Source organism: Poecilia reticulata, chromosome 12 (assembly GCF_904066995.2).
Source record: "Poecilia reticulata chromosome 12, P_reticulata-male-v2, whole genome shotgun sequence".
NCBI classification, from domain to species: Eukaryota; Metazoa; Chordata; class Actinopteri; order Cyprinodontiformes; family Poeciliidae; genus Poecilia; species Poecilia reticulata.
This window is the reverse complement of record NC_088841.1, coordinates 16,305,126-16,328,765: the sequence shown is the minus strand read 5'-3', so window position 1 is coordinate 16,328,765 and position 23,640 is coordinate 16,305,126. Positions and strand designations below refer to the sequence as shown.

At 38.6% G+C, this 23,640-nt stretch overlaps 2 protein-coding genes across 2 annotated transcripts; one reads left to right on the top strand and one right to left on the bottom strand.

Annotated features, from left to right (window-relative positions):
- Positions 1 to 1,903: 1,903 nt before the first annotated feature.
- LOC103461399 (eosinophil peroxidase-like) lies at positions 1,904 to 8,961 on the bottom strand. Its single transcript, XM_081613658.1, has 16 exons — positions 8,858 to 8,961; positions 8,702 to 8,767; positions 8,533 to 8,620; positions 8,243 to 8,418; positions 8,010 to 8,142; positions 7,613 to 7,742; positions 6,868 to 7,074; positions 6,414 to 6,777; positions 5,652 to 5,812; positions 5,308 to 5,566; positions 5,054 to 5,224; positions 4,013 to 4,250; positions 3,710 to 3,930; positions 3,569 to 3,606; positions 3,319 to 3,477; positions 1,904 to 3,153 (listed from the first exon to the last, which is right to left on the bottom strand). The coding sequence occupies exons 2-16, from the start codon at positions 8,763 to 8,765 to the stop codon at positions 3,118 to 3,120; spliced, it is 2,445 nt and encodes an 814-aa protein (XP_081469784.1). The 5' UTR covers positions 8,766 to 8,767; positions 8,858 to 8,961; the 3' UTR covers positions 1,904 to 3,117.
- Positions 8,962 to 18,835: 9,874 nt separating this feature from the next.
- sftpba (surfactant protein Ba) lies at positions 18,836 to 23,351 on the top strand. The gene is made up of 9 exons (XM_081613784.1): positions 18,836 to 18,982; positions 19,060 to 19,109; positions 19,453 to 19,527; positions 21,228 to 21,350; positions 21,445 to 21,558; positions 21,647 to 21,995; positions 22,711 to 22,769; positions 22,844 to 22,909; positions 22,987 to 23,351. Exons 1-6 carry the CDS (start codon positions 18,931 to 18,933, stop codon positions 21,752 to 21,754), a joined length of 522 nt encoding a protein of 173 aa, XP_081469910.1. The 5' UTR covers positions 18,836 to 18,930; the 3' UTR covers positions 21,755 to 21,995; positions 22,711 to 22,769; positions 22,844 to 22,909; positions 22,987 to 23,351.
- The last annotated feature ends 289 nt before the right edge of the window (positions 23,352 to 23,640 follow it).

Here is a 23,640-nt window from a genome sequence, read left to right as displayed (position 1 = left end):
AAAAGAGGGACACTTGCTTTTGGAAAAAGCTTTTCTTCGGAATACTTTACTGATAGTAGAACAACACAGAAACTACAGATAAGAAAAATAAAATAAAAAGCAGAAACAGTTTAGTCTTTACCAAATGAAGACAAAAAAATCTAAATAATATGGAAATTCGAAGAATCAATTTTGTTTACATAGCATTTAATGGAAGAAAAAAAAATCCAAAATATTTTCATTTGAAAACAATGCTGTAATGACTGAAAATGTGAATCACAGAGGTAAGGAAATAAGAAAGCAATCCTGCATTTGTGCAAGACAAGGAAGTGGAACAATAAATGTAAAGTTAATCATTATGTTTCTTTGAAAAGCACAGTGTGTGTATTTTATGCTAGTGTGATGGACCGAGTTAAAACAGGAGGAGTCACAGGATATTAATTAGAAAAATAGGGTTTTTTATTTTAACCCAAAGATTACAAAAGGACAAAAAGATGAACTGAGCTCACAAAAGAGGCCAAAGAAACAAAACTGAACTCAGGCAAAAAAGTAAACAAACTGGCTGCACAAACAAACATAACTGACCTAACAAAGAGATGACACACAGGGGTTTATATACTGGCTGATCAGACCAATTAAGACACAATAGGGGTAACTAAACAGAATACAATTACAAACACAAAACAAATAATAGTACAGCTAAGTTTGGCTAAACTAAAGATTCTCAAATGAAAATCAAAATAATAAAGTTTAAATACTAATATTTACTTAAATACAAAACTTATCTATACAAAGAAACTACAAATTTCCCCTGCCAGCAGGAACTAGTGTAGTCCATCAGCATTTAAGCCTGCTGAGCCCTGGCCCCATCTTTTGTCTGGCCACTCCAAGGCAGGTAAGTACCGGCAAAACACAAACAAAGGTCAGTCTCAAGCAACAAATTAAACTTAAGTTGATATAAATACACATGCTAACTAAATGTGCGCGCCAACATAAAGAACAAATGTATCCAAATCAACTAATAAATGTTTTACTGAAACTAAAGTGTTGTGTTTGAATGAAAAACAAATTGTGCATAAAAGAGTTACCAACTTCAGAGTGTGGCCATGGATTTGGCCATCACAGCTAGGCATGCCTTTTCTGCACATACAATGGGTTTTTCATGCTGTTGTCACTGTGACAAACAAGCTGAAGTTCCTCGATCTTGACTGTCATGAGATTAGGTGAGTAACTGATTATTACTGCAACAGTGTCTTCACACATTTTCCTAAAAAGTCAGTCAATCAAACAACTGCAGCTGATTCAGAGCTGACTAAAACTCACTAAAACCAGGAAGTTAGAGCACATCACCCCAGTTCTAAAGTCCAGCTGAACACATTGCACAATTTGCAGTGAGAGAAGCTGCAAAGCTAATGGCCTTTTCTCACTTGGAGGAAGCGTGCCAAGTCTTGGAGAAGGATACCTGTGTGAATGACATCCTTACCTTTCACAACAGCATTCCACAGTGTTATACAGGTCAGCCTGTGTCCAGTTTGAGTGAAAGGCACTGAGGTAAACTTTAGCTGTGGCAGCGGGTGTGGCGCAAGGCCCCAAAAGTGTGACTGGTCCATGCTCCCGGCTTTGTCTGTTAAATGCATCAACTATGAACCCATCAATAAGGAATAATTGACTCTAAAGGTATGTGTCGGAGTCCATCACTACACCTAAATTTCGGGCCTGATCGCTAGTTTTCCAGCTGAACCAGCTGAAGCTGTGTGTTGACTCCAGGTCGTTACTTTTGAGGTCCAAAGATAGTAACTTCAGTTTTGTTTATTCCACATTTAACATCTCTGAGGTCTCCTTTTTGATGTTTTGCAGCTCCTCATTTTAAAAACAGTTGCTTTAAATTTGCAACAAATCAGTAATAAAAAATTAATAAAATCAGTGATTGCTCAATTGCTTTATTGAATGAAACGTTCAATACAAGACAACAAAGTTGCAGCAAACCAAAATATTAGCAAACAAAGCAGAACATAACATTTCAAGGTACAAGTTATTAGTGCATAACATGTTCACAATTTAATAGTCAAACTTGGCCAAATACTAATTTTTGGTTTAATTGACTGTAAGTTGTAACAGAGTTAAACACATTCCTTCAATTTAAACCCATGGAAGGGATATCATTCTGAGTTTTAGCGTAAAACTCACAATTTAATTACAATAAAGTGTAAAATGAGGATACAGTGGTATGGTGTGTCTTTATCTGGTCATCTGCTGCTGTGAATGACTGACGGGAATAAATTTAAAAGCCCACAAGTCACTGGTGTTTTTTAATGGGAAGTTCATCCTGGAGAGGGTAAGCTAATTTTATTTATATATAGCAAATTTTCAGCAACAAGGCAGTTCAAAATGCATTACATGAATTAAAAGGAAATGTAAGGAAAACAACAAAACTAAAGATAAAAGTTAGAGTACAAAACTAAATATTGGTTCCCCATGTTTAATAACAAGAAGTAGATCATAATCTATAAAGTCATAGATCTGGATCTTAAGTTTGTTTCTCAATGTTTGATTCTATTAGTAAGCATACAGTATAAAGCTAAATGTTGGGTTTCCATGTTTGATTCCAGTTCTGGGTTAAGAGGTAAACTAACGGGAGTTTCTCTAGATCTTGCTCTGATATTAAAAGTAAAAAGCTAAATGTTGGTCTAAAGTAATAAGTACTCCACATTCTTGTTCAGGGCCGCTATTAGTAAGTATGCAAAGCTAAATGTTGGTTGGTTCTGCTATTAGTAACTATTAAGCTAAATGTTGATTCCAGTTGTTCTAGGTTGCTAAGTAGTTGCTAGTTCTAAATTTGTAAGCATAAAGCTAAATGTTGGTCTAAAGTAATGAGTACTCCACAGGGTGTGTTTATGTCCCATAGTGAAGAACAAATGTCCTGAAAAGAAAATGTTGATGGCCAGCCTGACAATTTCGATCGTAATCCCAGCTTTCTGTTCTGATGGAAGAAGAGCAGAGTCAATGACGGAAGAATATAAACAGGTGTGTCCGAGTTCTGTGTTGGCTTGTTTTGCTTTTAATGATGGAAAGAAATGAATTTCTCTCAGTATCGGCCGTCATCCCAAAAGGGAAACTGATGTTTGAATATCGGTGATCCTAGAGGGCATCTGGGGCTGAATGGTCTTCAAGGATCTGAAGAAAAACACACATTTTGTCAAAATGCTGAGAAGATGAAATGAGTAGAGTATTGTTTGCACATAATAATCAAATTTCATAAAGCAACCAAATCTGAGCAATGACAAAAAAATATACAAATGAACTGCAGACTTTATGAAATTACTACTCAGAATCAACTACCTCATTGGTCTCAAATTTCAATGAAACATCTGGATCTTGCAGATCCAGTGGTTCCTGGAGGTCCAGAGGACCACGAACATTTACAGGGACCTCTGGGTCTAAGGCATCCTGGAGATCCAGAGGGTCCAGATTGTTCAGTTCATCGGTCTGGGTTGGGTTCTGTTCAACACAAGGATCAAAATAAGTCTTCAGATTTTTAAATATCCTAGATTTCTTTTGACATGATTTCAGTAGTAAAGGTTAAACTGACCTCTCTGTCACTGGACTCTAAACAACCGGCAGAGGATCCTGTAATATCAAACAAAACCAAACATTTTATACACAATTACAAAAGAGAACGCTACACTACATTTGGTAAGCTGACTGGTCCTTAGGATGAAAAAGCTCTCACCGGAGTCACAGAGCCTGGAGGGTGTCTCCCTCCATGCTAAAAGATTCAGGCGAGGCAGAGTGGAGCACTGCACCATGCGGTTCGTATTTGAGACGATGCTGAAAGCATCGCTGGGCACTGATGTGATGCCGGTATTGTCACAGATGATTCTGGAGAGTGTAACAGCAGACAGAGCCTGCCTCTGCTGTGGCGTGAAAACACCGGGCTTCTCATGCCACAGTCTGAAATATTCCAGAATGTTAGAAAATCACTCCATTTGATTTATTTTTGTACACTTCATTAGTCCTACTCTGCTTTACTGACCTGTCACCCTGACGAATCCTCTGGAACTGAGTTGCAATGAGGCAGGAGAGCAGAGGACCCACGCGGCCGCCAGGCACAAATGGCTCTGCGACTCCTCCAAGCCACACATCGATGTTTTCGGGGGTCCCGTAGAGCTGCAGGAGCTTCTGAGCCAGCGTGGGATTCCTCATAACTTGAGCCAGCTCTGCCTGGTTACGAGGCTGGGACAGACCACAGAACCTGCGCCAGGCATTGTAGCCTGAAGTGATAGAAATCATGAGGATGAGACAGTTGAGGGATGGAGACAACAAGTAATGATTGCCCAAATAAAACTGCCATATTTTTCGCACTATGAGGCGCACCGGATCATAAGGCACACCTTCAATGAATTGCCTATTTTAAAACTTTTTTCATATATAAGGCGCACCGCATTATAAGGTACATGGAGGAGAGGTTGGAGTTACATTATGCATCCACTAGATGGAGCTGCACTAAAGTGAATATCAACTAAACAGTCCGACTTCGTTCGGCGAGGAGAGCCTTCCGCGACTGGGCCGGGACGTGGCCGGACGATGGTCATTCTTCTCCGTTCGTGCACAGCATGTTCGTGGAGAACGTGGTGCTAAAGGACCTGCAGACGACCTGATTCTAGACAGTCGGTAGGTAGATAGGTCAGTCAAACTTTATTAATAGATTTACAAACCAGCGTTCTGACAACTATCCCAGCATGCATCACACGCTTCTTCTACGGGCAAAAATGAAGTTGGCGACTGCTTACCGTAGTTGCTAGACCTGTTGTGGCTCAATATTGGTCCATATATAAGGGGCACCGGATTATAAGGCGCACTGTCGGCTTTTGAGGAAATTGAAGGTTTTTAGGTGTGCGTTATAGTGCAGAAAATACGGTATATGTTAATTTGAGATATTAGTGCCATGATCTGTGTTATTCCAAAATCAGTACATATGACTAAAAATGAAGTGGAGAGTCTCACAAAGTTGAGCATTGAGTCAGAGATCAGGTTCAGATTCCCAGCTTTTGGGTGTAATAAGTAAATCACGTACCAGGCAGTCCATGATCCCGACTCCTCTGCATGTTCAGAGAACCCAGGTCCAGAGCCATGTGCATTACAAACTGGAACAACCTCTCTCTCACAGCATTCACCAACATGTGATCCTGGGTGTTCAATTTAGCAGGGCTACCTATCAGACCACGCAGCAAAGGGTCGACTCCACCTGGAGAGTGAGAGCAAAAGAAATGAGGGCTTCGACCTAAAGCACAATGAAAAGATGGCTGCAGTTATTTCTGTGGGGCATACCTTCAAAGATGACTCTCCAGGGGGTGAAGAAAGCCTTGAACAGGGGGACACTGGGGAACTGAGGGTGCTCTCTGTAGTTTGGAGCCAGTCGGAACACAAGTGGCTGGATGGCCAGGTGAGCGAAACGGTAAGCAGCTGTTGCAAACACATTGGCGATGCTGGGGTCAACATTGGGGTTGTAGCCAGGGTAACGTCCGAGCTGTCTGCGCATTGCATCAGGACCCACAATGTGAGGAAGATAATCCCTGAAGACAAAAATCTGAAACACAGAAACCAGCATTTGAGTGAACAGCACAGACTTTGAAGAAAATGAGACTCCTTGCTGACGCTTTGAGGTTGTTTACCTGGGTGTAAGCACCCATGATTTTGCGGGCCTCTTCGTAGAGAGTCTCACTGTCCCATTGTGGATTCAGCCTCTTCAGCTGACGAGCCAAACGGTTGTGTTCACGCACAAACAGGGTGTGGATAGAGGTCAGGGCGATGTTCTCATCCACGCGGCCATCACCTGCAGAGAAATACACCAACAACTCAATTCCTGCTGACATTTTTACTTTTGGAGCCACCTTAAGAATATGACTTGAGCTCCATCCAACCATTATACAACACACTTATCCCTAGTGGTGTCGCGTGTGGTGATGAGTGCCACAAGGATGAGACACAGGTCCGCCCTTTGATGGACAGGTTGCCAGTCCATCAAAGGGCATCAAAGAAAGAAATAGGACAAACAATCATGTGCACACATACATCCACACCTACGGAGAGTTTAGAGAGAGACCAATTAACCTGATAGTCATGTTTTTGGACTGTGGGAGGAAGCCAGAGTGTCCAGAAAGAACCTACTCATGCATAGTGAGGACATGCAGAAAGATCCCGGGCTGGGAATAGAACCCGGGACCTTCTTCCTGCAAGGCAACAGTGCTACTAACTCTCCCACACTCCCAAGACATGAGCTGAAAATGACAATTTTGTCGATCAGTTATTTATTAATATTGAACATTGGCGATAACTGGATCTTGAAATATCTAGTAGCTGGGTTTGCTTTCAAAGCAAGTATTATCATTTTTATTCAATCATTCAACTCAATTTCTGCTTAGAAACTCACAAACCTGCAATAAAACAGGGCACCTCCCTGGCGTTGGTATTGTTGGTGACTCTTCTACGGGTGGCGCACATTTGCACCTGCAGGGAGTGGAAGGGCAGCAGTTCGCGTCCGTTGTCCCTGAATTCAGTGTTGACGCGCAGCAAGCCGGCATCACTGGTGAGGTCACGAAGGTTCAGGGCAAGCTTCTCGTCTGAGCCATACACTTGCCCCAGATCCAGAAAGGCCGTCAGTGAATTGATCTGCTCCCTCTTGTTGGATTCTCCACCAAAATTAAATGCAGAGTAACCCGTTCCACAGGCAGGAGCAGATCTAAAGGCTGGGATGCAGCTATCTGGGCGGGAGGGAATCCGGGGGTCTCCAGGAGGGATCTGATCATTATTACAAAAGCAAGAGTTTTAAGTAAAACAACAGAAAGGTGAAACAAAATGAAACAATTTGGTTTGAGCTTTGACACCAACCGGGATAGGGATGCATGGCTCACTGTGCTCGCAACTTTCGTCGCAGTTCAGCCCATTGCTAAAGGAGCGGATACTTGGTGAAAATGGTGTGAAGGAGAGGTCATGGTCATTCCACTGGCCAAAAAAGGTCACCATGTGAGCGTACTCTGTGTCATTGACAACGCCTGCATCTGTTGTGCTCAAGATGCTATTGGACACCTGCCGCACCTAAAAGTGGAGAGAAAATTATATACTGTATTTTTCGGACTATAAGCCGCCATTTTCCCCCCCACGCTTTGAACCACGCAGTTTATAGCCCGGTGCGGCTTTTCTGTGTATTTTTGTTCAACTACCAAGGGGCGCTTTAGCAGGAGGTGAATCAGTGGAAGTCAAAATTGGAAATCAAAGAAGAATGTGCTGATTTTCATTTGGAACAAGGACATGCTAGCAGCAGGCACGTTGGAGAAATGTTTTCAAACTCATAGCCTTTCATCATGGAAACAAAACGAAGAAGTTCATATGATGCAGCTTTTAAGTTGAAGGCTAGTTATCTGGCAGTACAGGAGGGAACTAGAGCCTCTGCACGTAAACTCAGCGTGAACGAATTCATGGAGACGCAGCGATGAAGATACAATCAGCTTAAATATGTACGTTTCCAGTTTTTCTTTTTTGTAGGTGCGGCTTATAGTCTGGAAAATACTGTAATTTTAAACTTGAGACAAATATTTGGTTAAAGAAGTGTGGATTTTGGAAACTAAGTTGGTACCAATGGGAGCAAGAAGTTGTTGAATCTGCGGTTTCTGTTCCATCCTTTTGGTTGAGAGATCTCATCATCGTACTCAGAGGGCAACCAGCGGGTGAATGGGGTGTTGGAGGCACCGAGGCGAGGGTTTTTTCTGTAAAAGAAATGTAGAAATCAAACTTTTGAAATCCCACAGAAGTGAACACATCTTTTGTGGCCTAAGATGGTAGAGTGGATTTCACAAGTACTTCTCTAGAGGTAAGTTTCAACTTTTTGATATAAAAGGAACTTCTAAAAATTATGGTGTGCACCAATAAACCCTACATTTGTTTCTAAGAGCAAGTTCTTAAGATAGATGATCAATCGGTCCTACAAAACTGTTTTAAATTTAATAAAATCTTAATTGTGATCTAAAACTTACAAGTTGTTGCAGACGCTGGTGATTGTGCGATACTTGTTGATATTTGGTGTGTTGTGACATGGTGGATTCCTGATTCGAGCCTCACATCCAGTAATCCGGGCAAGTTCTCTCAAATCCTGCTCCGTGAGTAAATCTGAAAGGTGTAGTCCAAAATGCTGTGTGTCCTTATAGGTTTTTAGATGTAATCAGATTGTTAAAAGTACCAGATATGGAAAGATATGACTGAGCCTGACCTGTTGCATTTAGGGAGCGCTTGTGCACACGATGTACTTTCTCTTGGACCAAACGGAGAGTCTGTGCCATGTAGTCAGCAGAGCGCACAGCTGAACGAGTGTCACCGCGAGGCTGCTTCAGGAGGTGAAGAGCATCACGAGGCTGCACCTCATGCTTGCGGACCCGTCTGAGGCTCCTGCAGGAGAGAGAATGGAAATGTCTCTCAGTTTTAGCAAGAAATCCAGAGCTCTGCAGTTCAGACATTCAGAAACCATCCTTCACTCAAGATATGAAAGCATTATGAACTCACTCTTCTCTTGAGTATTTGTATGCATCGTCTACTATTTCCTTTGCTTCTTCGAAGCATTTATGAAGAAAAGGACTGCCGAGTCTTTCCTCTGGAAAGCAGGAAGAACAATTTAAATATAATACCTTTAAAAAGCAAACATGTAAAAAAATATATCTCAGGAGAAATTTACCCATAGGTTTGGATTTACTGGGCACCAGGCAGACGCCCAGCACAAGGAGGACAGAGAGAAGCATCTCTGAAGCAAAGCATCAAACAAACATCAACTGGTTAAAAAATACAATGAATCGAAAACATTTTCCTCTATGGATTAAAAGAACATTTTTACCTCTGTCTGTGAAGGTTTCTGTGGCGTTCTAAGATGTTATTTGATGTCTGGAGGTAGTGATGCCGTGTTCTTTCCCTTCTTATACTCGGTGAATTGGCCCAACGCCTCGCCTCCTTTAGAGGATCAGCAGGTGTGGCTACGGTCACTTTCTTGTTCTTTGTCAAAGTACTGTAGGAAACACTGCTTTTACCTAATCAACTACAGCTTCTGGTTAACTTATAAGACTTATTTAGGACCTATTAATGCACCAATTGCAGTTTTCTGGTAGATTGCGACTACCAATATTTAAAAAGCCTGACCGGCCGATTCCGATTTTGGCCGATACCAATGCCTCTTGTCTGAAATGTTGTTGAGTTGGCAATAGTGGGGTGACTATTGTTAACTGGAAATGTGCAGACATGATCTGGTCGGTGGGTCTGTCAGTCATATCTCTCTCACAGCAGAGTAATAGGGGACAGTAGTTGATTTTTAGACCTTTGTTGAGGTAGATAAGATCGTCCGATCTAAAAAAATTGAGGAAATTGGCGCCAATAGATCAGTTGGTTGCACCCCTATTAGAAACCTATAAACAATTGTATGACAATTTGGATGTGTTGGTCAGAGATCTAAAAAGCACTAATACTGACGTGTTGATAAATTTTTTTAATAAAAAGTCACTTTTACTAAGGTCATTTGTACAACCATTCATGATACAACACAATATATAAAAAAATCCAGAATGTTTTCATTTTCAAACAATGAAGTATTGAATGAAAATGTGTATCACAGAGATGAGTTAATAGAAAAAATTACATTTGTTCAAGTTGAGTAATGAGGAAGAGTGAAAATAAATGTGTAGTCAAACATAATGTTTTCTTAAAAAGCACTTTTAAGTGTGTGTGTGTGTTTTGGATGGGGATGCCCTTTCTGCACATACAATGGCTTTCTTGTTTCTGTTGCTATGGCGCACTGTGATAAAGTTTAACACAAAACAAGCCAAAGTCCTTCAGCTTTGACTGCCATCAAGTAAGTGAACAATAAATGAAATATAGAGGTCAATCATTAAATATTTTATGTAATCAGAAGGTAAATAATACAACTAAAGAGTTCTTGAATATTTTTAAGCTCACTCATTTGACTGCATATTTTGAATTTTGGCATCGTAAATTTGAGAAATACAAATATGTGGACAATTTTGGTAAAAAGAATAAGCAGTAATGTGACAGTAACTCAAGGCAGCAATGGCTCAGAGAGCAAATAAAGTTTTTTGGTAGTTATTTTGTCAATGACTCCAAAGAGAAACAAGATAGAGAAACAAGATAGCATAGCATCTTTAGCACGAAGTGAATCATTGGAAGTCAAAATTGGAAATAAAAGAAGAACGCGCCCATTAAAACGGAATTAGATTTTAATAGGGAATTGAAATTTGAGAATGTTGTTGATCAGTTAAATAGCATTGAGGGAAAAAAGAAGATTTTTCGTTTTTTTAAATAATACTGGAATCATTATGAGAATTTGAGGTATAGATATTAGGATCCAGTGGATGGCAGTAGTGCAACAATAATGGATGAAAGCTGCCGTTGAAATCTAAAGAAGAAGAAGAAGAAAGAGCCCATTTTCATTTAGCACATGCTAGTAGCAACACAAAGGATCAGCAATTTTACTACAGTTACCTTTCGGAAACGACCGTAATCAGTTCAGTTAAATCTAAACTTGGCAACTTTTCTTTTTCAATCGTAATAAATGTGATATTCAATTGACCTGTTATGACTCATATTTTGGGTGTCCGTCCCCCTCTGCTGCTGCTGCATCGTTGTGGAAAACCTGGAGCGGCAGAGATATTTGCGGTTTATTTGTGTATGTTTACTGTTTAAAAAAAACAAAAAAAAAACATTGGGGTTACTGCTTATAGTCCGGAAAATACGGTATTTATTTAATAAATAGTGTTATTTCCTGGATTTGTTCTGTGAAGAACCCAGAGAGAGTTATTTGATTGTGCTTTCTGGAAAACAATAAATTTTTACATTTAGGCACTCCTGCAATCGTCTCACTTTTTCTGTTACAAACTGACTCCAGCCCCCAGCAGAGAAGGAAAAAGTTATATGGCCCTCACAGGAAAAAGTTTGGGGACCCCTGCTGTATAGAGACAAAGAGATAACAGAAATGTTGGGCTAAAGTACTGTCTGTGGTGAAAAGTAACAAGTATACAAAATTCAGAAATTTAAAATGTAAAAATATAGGCTGAGAAAAGTCTAAAGCTCACTATAATGCCATTTTGACCAAAGTGACCCAAATTTGACAAACTCTAATGGAAAATCTACTGTGTTGTATTTTTCTGCATTTTAACAATTCGAAATAAATGTTCAGTCTTTCATTTGCACGTTTTGATTTATATTTAATGTTTAATATGTTACAGGATAACAACAGAGACATTAAATTTTTTATTATGCTTTGTGTAGCGCTGATTGTTGCACATTTTCTTTGAGCTTTTGTTAAAAAAGGGAAAACTTAACCAGATACTATGATGGAAGTTGGTACTGTTGAATTAATGGACTAGACCTCACTGCCCTTTACTGTATAGACCAATAAAACGGGAACATTTTCTGCACATTTTACAACCACCTGCAATAAAAATCTCCTCAGCTGTTGCTGATAAACTCAGCAAAGGTGTGGCGATATTCTTTTATCTAAATCTATCACACAAATCAGCAGCTAACTTTTCTTCTTGGCAGAAAAGTTCACATATCAGAAACATTTCCACCCTTTTTTTTTTTTTGCAACATTCAGTGAAGAGTTGCACTTGTGTCTTAATATCTTTTTGAAGGAAGTTAGAAAGGGAAGGGGAAACAAGCCTGAGAAGCTCTTAGTCAACTTAAGTGTGGCAAGAAATCACATTACACCACTTGGGACGGAAGAAAGAAGGTAGTTTTTTTAGGCCAGGGTGGACACCAGTCATCAAAGTTGTCCTTTGAGAGTCAGACAACAATACTGCACAGAAACGAATTAAAGATATTTCAAACATTACTTGAACAATGGCTGATGTGCATTCCCCTTAAGCAGGAAGAAAAGCTGGTTTGGGACAAAGCATGAGTCTGACAATCATGCTTCATGCTGACAATCACTCACTAGACTAGGAGGTGTCGTGCAGACCTGACCTTTTCTACAGTAGTAATAAGGAAGCTTTGTCCTCAGCGGCAGACACAGTAAGTCATCTTGGACACTAAAATGAATTCCTGACATGCAGGATTGTTATCGTCATGCTCTACTAAACATCACTGTAAATGTTTAAGCCACTTTACTTGTGAATACATATGAAGAAAGCAGAAAACAAATATGTGCATGCATCTTGTGTAGAGTTAGCTGTTGTCTTCAAATGTTTAACTCAAATTTGGCGTTGCATCATCTTTGAAAGGCATTTTAAGCAACAAACCTTTATGGGAAAAAAACAGACTAGAATTCACACATTGCTGCAAAAAGAAAAAGATTATTGGAGATACAAAAAAATGGGCCAAAGTTGTCATGGAAAGAGTCAAAAATCAAGTTTCACCAACAAAACTTTGTATTTAAACAATTTATCTGCATCGAAAATGAAGCATTTTATGCCTATCAATGATCAGAAACTAAAGTAACGAAGTTAAGTGTGAAATAAATTGTTTTTAACAAGTCATTGTTAAAAATTATGATGTTTCAATTATTTAAAAAATGCTACTAAATCCACATTTTTTAAAACTCAAAAACTCAAAGAAAAAAACTACGTTGTGTCCAAAGGCAACTTGTTACAAATTGGATCTTCAGGAAATATGACACAAAGACGCATCTTGTTCTTGTTTTGTTAGCTGAAACTTTGGAAGACACTGAAGGTAACGCACCGACAGAACTGATAGAAACTTACAGAGTAACCAATAAGTTATTCTATAACCTTGTAGGATAACCAGCAGGGTTATTCTATAGGTGCAGCTAACTCACAGGATAGATGATTAAGCACTCGGATCCTGTCTCAGTCCTTTCAGTTTTTTTCTTGTTTCTTAAATACGTGATTTTTAATCAATCAATCAATCAAATTTTATTTGTATAGCACATTTCAGCAGCAAGGCATTTCAAAGTGCTTTACATAGTTAAAATAAAAACAGAAATAATCAGTGAGAAAGAGAGAGATTTAAAAAAAATAAAAAAAACAAAATAAAAATAAAAACAAAAAAACAAAAAACATTACATCATTAAAACTTCGAAAAGAAAGAAGAAGAAATTAAAAACATTAAGACATAAAAGATGGAAGACATCAAAACCGGCACTCTAACCCTAATTTAGCCATAAGCAACTCTAAACAGGTGAGTTTTAAGTTGAGATTTAAAGGCACCCAGTGTTTCAGCTGTTTTAAAGTTTTCTGGAAGTTTGTTCCAAATCTGTGGTGCATAGAAACTGAATGCTGCTTCTCCTCGTCTGGTTCTGGTTCTGGGGATGCAGAGCAGACCAGAACCAAAAGATCTGAGGGGTCTAGACGGTTGGTACAACAATAACAGATCTTTAGCACCACAATACCTTAAACTGTTCAGTGATTTATAAACTAACATCAGTATTTTAAAGTCTATTCTCTGAGCTACAGGGAGCCAGTGTAGGGACTTTAAAACTGGTGTTATGTGCTCTATCTTCCTGGTTTTAGTGAGAACTCGAGCAGCAGCGTTCTGGATCAGCTGCAGCTGTTTGATTGATTTATTAGTCAGACCTGTGAAGACACTGTTGCAGTAATCAATGCGGCTAAAGATAAACGCATGGATGAGTTTCTCTAGATCATGCTGAGACATAAGTCCTCTAATCCTAGAGATGTTCTTCAGGTGATAAGCATTTAAACAGCATCATAAATAGTTTTTATGGTTCTCTGTCCATATTCTTTAAGAATACTCTGTCCAGCATGCTTCAGGTCCAAATCTGAACTGAAAATTAATCAAAAGGATGTTGATCATCTAAGAAAAGACCTAAACAAAAAACCTTTAAAAGCTGATAAAAACAGATTCCAAGGCATTCTAACATTCATCCATCCATTTTCTTACACCCTTGTCCCTCAGTGGGGTTTGGGAGGGTTGCTGGTGCCCATCTCCAGGTAGCGTCCCGGGTGAGAGGTGGGGTCACCCTGGACAGGTTGCCAGTCTGTCGCAGGGCAACACAAAGACACACAACCATGCACCCACACACCTAGGGGCAATTTGGAGAGGCCAATTAACCTGACAGTCATGTTTTTAGACTGTGGGAGGAAACCGGAATACCTGGAGAAAACCCACTATGCACAGGGAGAACATGCAAACTCCATGCAGAAAGACCAGGGCCGGGAATCGAACCCAGAACCTTCTTGCTGCAAGGCAACAGCTCTACCAACTGCACCACTGTGCAGCCCGCATTCTAACATGTTCAAATGAAATATAAAGCACAGTACTGTATGTACGGTACATTAAATTTTAAACTGGGCAAGGCCAATGCAAACAGAGTTGTAAACAAACACGAAGGACAATAGAAAGTGTTGCAATCCCTTCTGCTGTCTCTGTTGTGACTCCACGTGAGATAAGAACAAAAAGGCTTTGTTACTGCCAGTCAACATCTGAAAATGGGTTTCTATTTCCTTCTCTGTCGTTTTACTCTGTGCTTAAAGTTATAATCTTTATGCTATAAAGTGATCAGATAAATAGTACATAATTGCAAATGTAAGAATGAAGTCATTAAAATGTTTTTATTATTTTACAGCAGCACATATGTACAGTTTAAATGACCTACTGACCCAGATGCTGCAGCCTCATTTTACAGGAATCCCCATTTGGTCCATCATTAACTACAAGTCGCAAAGATAAGGCAAGAGAAGAGATATTAAACCAAACTGCTTTTAATTTACAGTGCGTTGAAAAAAAAATATTCACACCTCAGTGCTATCTTCACTGTTTGTCATGTTACAGCCACAAAAGAAATACGATTGATGCATTTTCCAAAATGTATACGCCTAAAAACCTGAAAAGTGTGGCATGCACTGCTGTTCCATTTCAGGGTTTTCTCTACCAGCCTTCATCAAGATCAGTAGATGGAAACAACAATCTTTTTTTAAACAGATTCTTAATTGTATTTGGATCTAGACTTTTGACTAGACCGTTCTAGCACATGAATAGGCTTTGGTCTAAACTATTCTCCATTTCTGACCTTTTACATCATCCATGTTGGATCATTTGAGTGTTGTTTATTTAACACAGCTAGTTTTACAGTTAACTAGGGAGCAAACAATTACTTCCTGACAGAAAGTGGCTTGTTTGGCCGTGAAATTCGTCTCTTGATGTCATTGTTTGAATAAACAGACCTGGGGGTAAAATATTTTAGGAGGTGATACTGTTAATGACCGGAGGCTGTAGAGGAAGTCATTTCTGTTTCAGTACAGACTTTACAAGCTGTTCAAACGTTAAGAAAATGTGGCTTTTAAAGGAGACAGGGAGACTAGTGGCAATAACTATCAGGACTTTCCTTTGCATTATTGTATCTGGTTTATGATGCTTCTTTGAAACACCTCAGAGAACCATATAATAATCAAGTCGCTGATTGAGGAAATGTTTTATCCAGTTCAGGTCTGTTGACCAATACCATTGACTGTAAACTCAGGTATAATTCCCCATAAGTTCCTTCTGCTATGTCAAAGGTCATTGCCTGAATCAGGCAGCAAAGGAAACAGACAAGAATAAGCAAAGGAAAGAAAATACAAAATCATCTTAACAGCAGGTTCATATGATAATTCTTTTAAATCTAAAATAAATGTCTTTGGGAATGGGAACAAAGAATTTAAAAGTGGACTCATCCTTAATAATCGTTTGAGATCTAAATTGTAATTAGAAAGTCAAGTGCTCTTTAGGCCCCCCTACTGGCCTGGAGGCCTTACACTGTGACTCAGCTTGCTGCACAGAGCAGCAGTCAAAACTTTTATATATACTGGCTTAAAAACTTACATTTGAACATCTCACAGTTATTGAATAGTCAATAGTTGTATGTTATCTTTTATATTATTTTATATTTTATATTGCATCATATTATATTATGTGCTGCAAAGTGGTGCAGTTGATAGCACCGTTTGTTGCCTTGCAACAAACAGGTGCACCAGTTTCCTCCTACACTCCAAAAAACAATGAAGGCAACTAAATTGCTCTCTCTAAATTGTTCTTATGTGTATCTGCATGGTTGTTTCCCCTGCAGCATCCTGCTTCTTTTCCATCCATCGCTGAAGATAGGCACCAGCCCCTCTGCAAGGATAAGTGCTACAATGAATGCATGTTTATTAAGTTGTTTTTTTTACAGAAGATATTACACTCTCAGAGCTGTGGTAAATTCTCAAGCTGGTAATTATACAGCTGATAAGGACACCTTTGAGCAAATGTGGAACTTGGTAACACAACTCTTACAGTATTACTGGTACATTGCCTCATGTTGAGTAATCAGATGTTCCTGCTCTAAGATGGAAACATAAACGTGAGAATCTGTCTGACTAAGGTCTAAACCAGGGGTGTCCAAAGTCGGTCCTCGAGGGCCGGCATCCTGCACGTTTTGGTTCTTTCCCTGGTGGTAGTAACAACCTTTTCAGCTTGTCAATATTCCTCTTAGGGCTTCTAACAAGCCATCATTTTATCCAGGTGCGTTAAACCAGGGAGAGAACTAAAACATGCAGGATGCCGGCCTTCGAGGACCGACTGGTCTAAACAAATAAGTAGACATATATCCATCCATTTTCTGTACACCCTTGCCCCTTAGTGGGGCTGGGAGGGTTGCTGGTGCCTATCTCCAGCTAACGTTCCAGGCAAGAGGCAGGTTACACCCTGGACAGGTTGCCAGTCTGTCACAGGGCAACACAGAGACACACAACCATGCACACAAACTCACACCTAGGGAGAATTTAGAGAGACCAATTAACCTGACAGTCATGTTTTTGGACTGTGGGAGGAAACCGGAGTACCCGGAGAAAACCCACGCACGCACAGGGAGAACATGCAAACTCCATGCAGAAAGACCAGGGCCGGGAATCGAACCCAGAACCTTCTTGCTGCAAGGCAACAGCTCTACCAACTGCGCCACTGTGCATATAAGGTCATTATGTAGACATATATATTAATGTCAAAATCTGTAAATATATACAGACAGATGGAAAATTTTGTCTCACTCGTTTTGACAGTGCTTCTTTGGATTTATTGCATTTCTATTCACAAGTCTATAATTTAAAGATGCTTGAGATGTGCTGAGTCATGCACAAGGAGAACTGCAAGCGGCTGTAGAATACAAAAATAAAAACAACTTACTGGCTTGCTCAGTAACACAGCTGATGCTGTGCATAAGGCATGTGCTGCAACTGCAGAAGAGTCCTGCAGGCGGCGCTACAGTCATCCTAGTTGGCAAAGATGAAAAATTTCATAAAAAAGTACAAAATGATTTGGTTTACAAAATGAGAAAATACAGCAGCACATACAAGAAGCTTCTGGCCAAAGCAAACAGACAAAATACAGAGAAAAGAATGGAGAGTTTGACTGTGAACCGAATCGCTAGTAATATATTTGAACTTTGACATAGTTACTAAATTACCAGAGGTTGAAACAATAACACTATTTAAAAATATTAAGACACAAAAAATGACAGAAGCAAATAAAGAAAAAAAGATAATGGTGAAAAATTACACAGGTTAGAAATGTGGAGTGCCTGGCATTCACTCTAAACACATAAATGTTGATGTGCAACAATTGTGAAATGGAAGGAAAAGAATACATATTTCCCTATTTTTTAAAATAAAATCTGATCCAGTAAAACCAATTGAAATAGAGTCTTCTTGTGAATGATTAATCTCTCTCTAAATATTTACTGAAGCTTAATGTCCTGTGAAGCTTTCGGAGGTTTGTTAGAGAACAAAACAGCATCATGAAGACCAATGGACACTGACACGTCAGGGAAACTGTGAAGTTCAGCTGAAAACTCTAGAGGAGCTGCACAGCTGTTTGTAGACAGGATAAGTAATACCGGGGCTTTCTGCAAGTTTAGATTTCATGGGAGAATCGCTAGAATGAAACCATATAGGGTCACAGCAAATATGTGGAAGAAGGTGGTCAGGTCAGTGAAAAGCAAACTGAAACTGTCTATCCTACATGCAAAACTTACAATCCACACCAATTGTCACATTAAATCAGGGTAGTGGCAGTTATTATGTTGTGCAGAGAAAAGCACAAGAGTTTAGATTTGCTGCTGTTGTTGCAGAAACCAGGCCTTTCTGCTTCTATCTACAAAAATGACTTTAAATAATTTTCACCAGTTTTTACTTCATAATTATGCACTACTTTTCGTTTAGAGCAAAAAATTATCTTAGCAAAATATATCAGGGTTTGTGAAAAAAGGTCAAACGAGTATTACTAGTTCTGCAAGGTTTTGTATTACCTTGCAGAAGTTTTGTATTAGATAGTTCTGCAGAGTTACCTCTACAGAGGTAACTCTGTGGAGAAATTACAGCAGATTCAAAGACTTGCTCTTTCAAAAAAAAAATGTTTTATCTTTACAAATATAAAGATTGAAAAAGTATTGTAGGAAACAATTACAAAGATAAAAAAACAAGAAGAGCGCCACTCAATTATTGTGTCGCTACAAAGGAATGACCAGTAAGTCGTTTGGCCCTGAAGTGATTTGATCTTTTTTAGATCTATATTTTAATTGATCTTAATTTTAAAATAAATCAACATTGGGTTCTGCACAGACTGTATCTTATAGTTCAAAATGATTGCATATTTTACTGAAAATTACAGGAAATCAGCCACAGAAGTATACTTATAAACATTCATTTAAAAAGAGAAGAGGAAACAGAAGGTGAGAGATAAAGACATCATAAATAACACTACAACACCGCAGCTGTGATAGATGCATTTCTTTAGAAACGTAATTTTACCCGGCTGGTGTGAGGAACTGAAACCCCCCCCATGCAGTTGTACTGAACAAACATTTTCTTTTGTCTTGTAGGTGGAGGTCAAATCTGTCAGATATAAAACCCACTTGCAGTTCCCCTCAGATGTGAGAAGCAAATAGTTTGAACAAACAAAACGCAGACGGCAGCCATGGCCAAACTGATTTTACCTTTGGTTCTCTTAGTTGCGCTCCAAGGCTCTGGTAAGATGCTCAAAATATAAATGTGAAAGTAAAAGAAACAATTCTACTTTGTAAATGTAATAAATATTTTTCTGCAGATGTGACAGCAACTTATGACAGCAACCATCTGCAAAGTCTTCCTGGTGAAGTAAGTGAGCAATTTTTATACGAGCACATAAGCATGTTTTTTTTTCTTAAGTCTAAATTAAAAACAGAATTTAATTACGATGCGACTGCTTAGAATAAAAAACTTTTTTTTTTGCAAATAATAACTTGCTGAACCAAAATGAAAGAATAGTTTTGCATTTGTCAACTTTCTTTTTGCATGAAAAAGAAACTGGATTTATATCGCATTAAATCAAATGCGGTGATGCAAATGGCTTTTTTTTTTTATGAGTGAGCATGATAGATTTAAAATTCTGTTCTTCTACATGTGCTTTACGAACCATGTCAGACGCAAAAGATTTCAAAAAAATGTATTTTATGTCCAGAATGGGGACGTTTGCCAGGACTGCACCCAAATATTCGCACTCATTGTTGACATGCTGACCAACGCTGACCTGCAGGTGAGAACAATGGCAGCTATTGGAGCAAACACATACCTGAGTGTTCATGTTGGTTTTCTGATAATGCTATCATGTCTACATTCAGAGGCCAGGACTGAAAAACACAATGTCCTACAATCGCCTGCTAGAACACGCGGGTTGAACAGATGCTGTTGAATAAAATCCTATTTTAAACACTGGTTTTGTTATTAGGGGGAAACACATTTTTCACATTCCTTAATGAAAAACGTCTCTGATGAGTCGTGCATGAACTGAAACGCAAACGCTACGGAAATGTTCCTGCTTTCTCACATATAAAAGGTTACTTCCTCTTTTTATTTCTAGTAGAAGTTGAAAATAAGTTTCTCAAGAGATAATTTTCTCTCTCCTCATCTTGAACATCCCCTTTCTTGGATTTTGACCTTTTTCTGATCTGGCGTTAGTATTTTTCCTCAAAAAAACAAAATAAAAAAAAACCTCAGCTTGAGCTTTTACTATTCAACCAAAAAGTTTACTAGTTTGCTCTCTCTGTAATTTTTGCAGAATGTACTCTGACTCTTCTTCCTGGCGTCTGCCCTTGTTTGAAAATCCTTACAATAAATTTACAGTAGAAATTAATCACCATAACTTAACTCAAAACACAAAAAGCAAAATTACAGTCACCAAACCACTATAATTGTTTGGTGTTTTAATTAGGCAGTCACTATGATGATGTTTTTTTTTATTGGTCGTTAAAAACCAAACAATTATAGTTGAACTTTCTGTTCACCGTTGCTATCAGGGATGCTACCCTGTTTTAGTCATGAGGCTTGAAACATTTTACCTATCAAGGTATTGGACTGAACCATTTAAGTTGTGAAATATGTTAAATGTGCAAATCTAAAAGAAGAAAGAAAACAAATCTCAGACGCTCCATTATTTGATTGCTATCTTACATAAAGACATATTTATAGACGTAGTTGCACAAACCTTGTGTTTTACTTTAACCACACTGTTACTTTCACACATTCAAAACGTATACAATCTGTCTAATTTAGACTGATGACAATTGAATCTGAAATATATATAATTTCCATGTGTGGAACAGATCTTGCTGTAAACTGTGGCTGTAAACCAGGCACCACAATATTTAGCCAACTTGTGTAAGGATGGATATTCTAATTAACAAATGTGTTAGTTAACTAAATATATACTGTGGTATATTGTAGCTAAATATACCACACTATTTAGCCAACTTGTTTAGGAATGGCTACTTTAACTAGCCAGAAAAATGTCTAACCTAATTCTAACAAACTAGCTTTCAAACGTACATATACAATTTTTAAATGTTTTCATTTTCAACCAGTAATTTTCAACTATGTGATTTTTTTTTTTTGTAATTAAGCCAAGTATATTTTACAGAACCAAATGATATCTGAAACTTTGTATCGATCAACAAAGAAACCCCACATACTACAGTCCCATTAGTTCAATATTAAATTGGGCTTAATATTGATTTAAAACCAGAAATGAAGGATTAAAATGTACTCTTTTTTACTTTTAACCAAAACAAAACACGAGTTGTGTGTCTAAAAACAAATAACCATTTTATAAAGCATATCCTCTTTCAGTAACTGGTTTTTGACATTTTTTCCCTTAGCACTATTTGTTTAGTGGCAAGAAAAGTAGTGCATTTTTTTCTACAAATTTTCTTAAATAAAATTGCAACCATTTTATTGCAGAAAAAGATCATGGGAGGAATCGATGCTCTGTGCGCACATCTGCCCGGACCGGCTGCCAAACTCTGCAAAGACGAGGTGGACAAGATGCTCCCGCTGGCCATCACTTTTGTTACTGGCGTTGCAGTAAGTCGGAGGCCGGAATCAGTCGTGGGGTTTTCAAAAAAGAAAAAAGACCCACATATGATACATATCAAAAATAATCCATCTATCTCTGCAGAAACCATCAGAGGTCTGCAAGATGATCGGACTGTGTGGCTCCGAAGAAGAGCGTGAAAGGATGCTGAGCTACTTTGCCAACGAGGTTCTTCAGGCTGCTTTGAAAAGTGACCATGTCGGTACACACTTACTGTGAAATGAGGTTTGAACATTTCCTATCGCCAATACGTTTACCATCCAGGATTTTTCTGTTTGTTCATCAGGGGGAGCCAGCCACAACCTGCTCCTTCTGTATTTTCTTCTTCAAGACTTTGGAGGAGTTGCTGCCTAAGGAAAGGACTGAGGCGAGTCAGGAAAACTTCACACTTTAAATCGACGGAGGGAAGACACGTGGCGTCAATCCGAGTCACTTTTCTCATTTCCGACTGCAGGGTGCCGTGATCAAACTGCTGGAAGAGATCTGCCACATCTTGCCGTCGACTTATCGTGACCAGTGCGAGGTCATTATTAGCAAGTACAGCAAAACGGTGCTGGATGCAATCTTGGGCTACGCCACTCCGCAGGTCATCTGTAACCTCATCCACCTGTGCAGAGGCCAGGAAGTTGTTGTCGGTCAGTTGGCACTTTATTGTTTGTTTTTTTCCTCTTTAAACTTACAGGTCTCCGGTAGTCTACATTGTTGCAGGTTTAAATCACGACCCGGTTTTTATTTTATTTTATCTTTAAAGCACAGACTAAACACACATGTTCATTCTTGAAATTCTTAAAATGTTTTTAACCTATGAAAACTGGAAAAGCGTATCCATGAGCTCAGGTTTGGCCTACTGACAGAAATTTACTGATAAATTCTTTGAAATTGTAGCTAAAAGCTGCTTATTAAAACTACGTTCTGAATTTCAAGAACATTAATATAATGATCACGTATGAGACTAGAACTTTAAGGAAATATGAGTAGAAAATATAGTATCAAGAATTTCTAGATGCCTTAATTATATATATTTTTTTAAACAAATATGAAAACACATTTTAGGAAAATTATTTAGATAAACCGTGAACCCGACATACAAATCTAAGATAAAAATATGGCTAAATGCAAAAAACAAAATTAATAAATGCAGAATTTTTGGTCATTTGTGGTACAAAATAGTGATTAAATAAACATGGAAAGTTAAAAATAAAAGAACTCAACTTTTATAACCCTGATACTTTCCATTAATTAGAATAATCTGAACTGAAAAAATATTTCACGATACAAATCTGCACAGAGCATTGAATAGTTTTCCACACTCACAAATAACAAAACAAAGTTTTTCTTCCGACTCCACAGACCCGTGCACACTGGCAGCGTACAGATGCAAAGACGTCAGCAGCGCCCTGAAATGTGGAGTAAGTCGACAACCTAAATGAAGCCACCAGTTTAGCTTCCTGGTGTTAACATGCAATCTGTCCTCTGCATGCAGACTCTGTTCTACTGTCAGAAATTTGCCTGGAAGCCTCTGAGCTACAACACAATCTGAAACGTTAAGGTGAGTAAACACAGACAATAAAGCCAGAAAAAGAGGGAACAGAAATAAACCGTATGCACTCATTTTTCTTCCAACAGGGTGGAGAAGAAGAACCGGCGCCGTTCCTGTGAACACGACCTGCTCCAACCTAACTACCAATATTTTTCCCCTATATAATTTTGTATCTTACTGCATTTTATGATTTGTTTTGCTTTGTTGATTACACTGGCTGAGCTAAAAAAAAAAAAGAGAAAAAAAAAAGTGCACCAAGAATTATCAGGACTGAAGAAATGCTGCAAAGATATGAAAGCTTCACTGGATGGAGGTTGAATTCTTCATATCCCAGCTACTCCGTATACAAGATTAAACCTTCAGTCAGCTTTATCAAGCTTCAAGAGTTTATATCATGTTTTTTTTTATTGTTTTAGTTTGATTTGGCTAGAATAAAATGATCCCAATGGTATTTCAGTGCAAGTATTTTGTACACTCCACATTTTGTCCCCCTCTGCAGGCGGAAACCAAGATTCTGCAAACACCTGCAGCCCAAATATTCAGGCTTTTGTGCTACAATTTAAAGTAAATATGAAGTTAAGTATGATAAGTCACGTGTTCACAGAGAGCAGAAGTGACACTTTAACTTGGGATGGAAACTATGCATAAAGGAAGTGATCACTTCGACTAAATCTTCAAAATACCCAGTTCTGCTTTCATGTTCTCGCTGGTATTTTCGTGTACATTTGGTCACCAGTTGA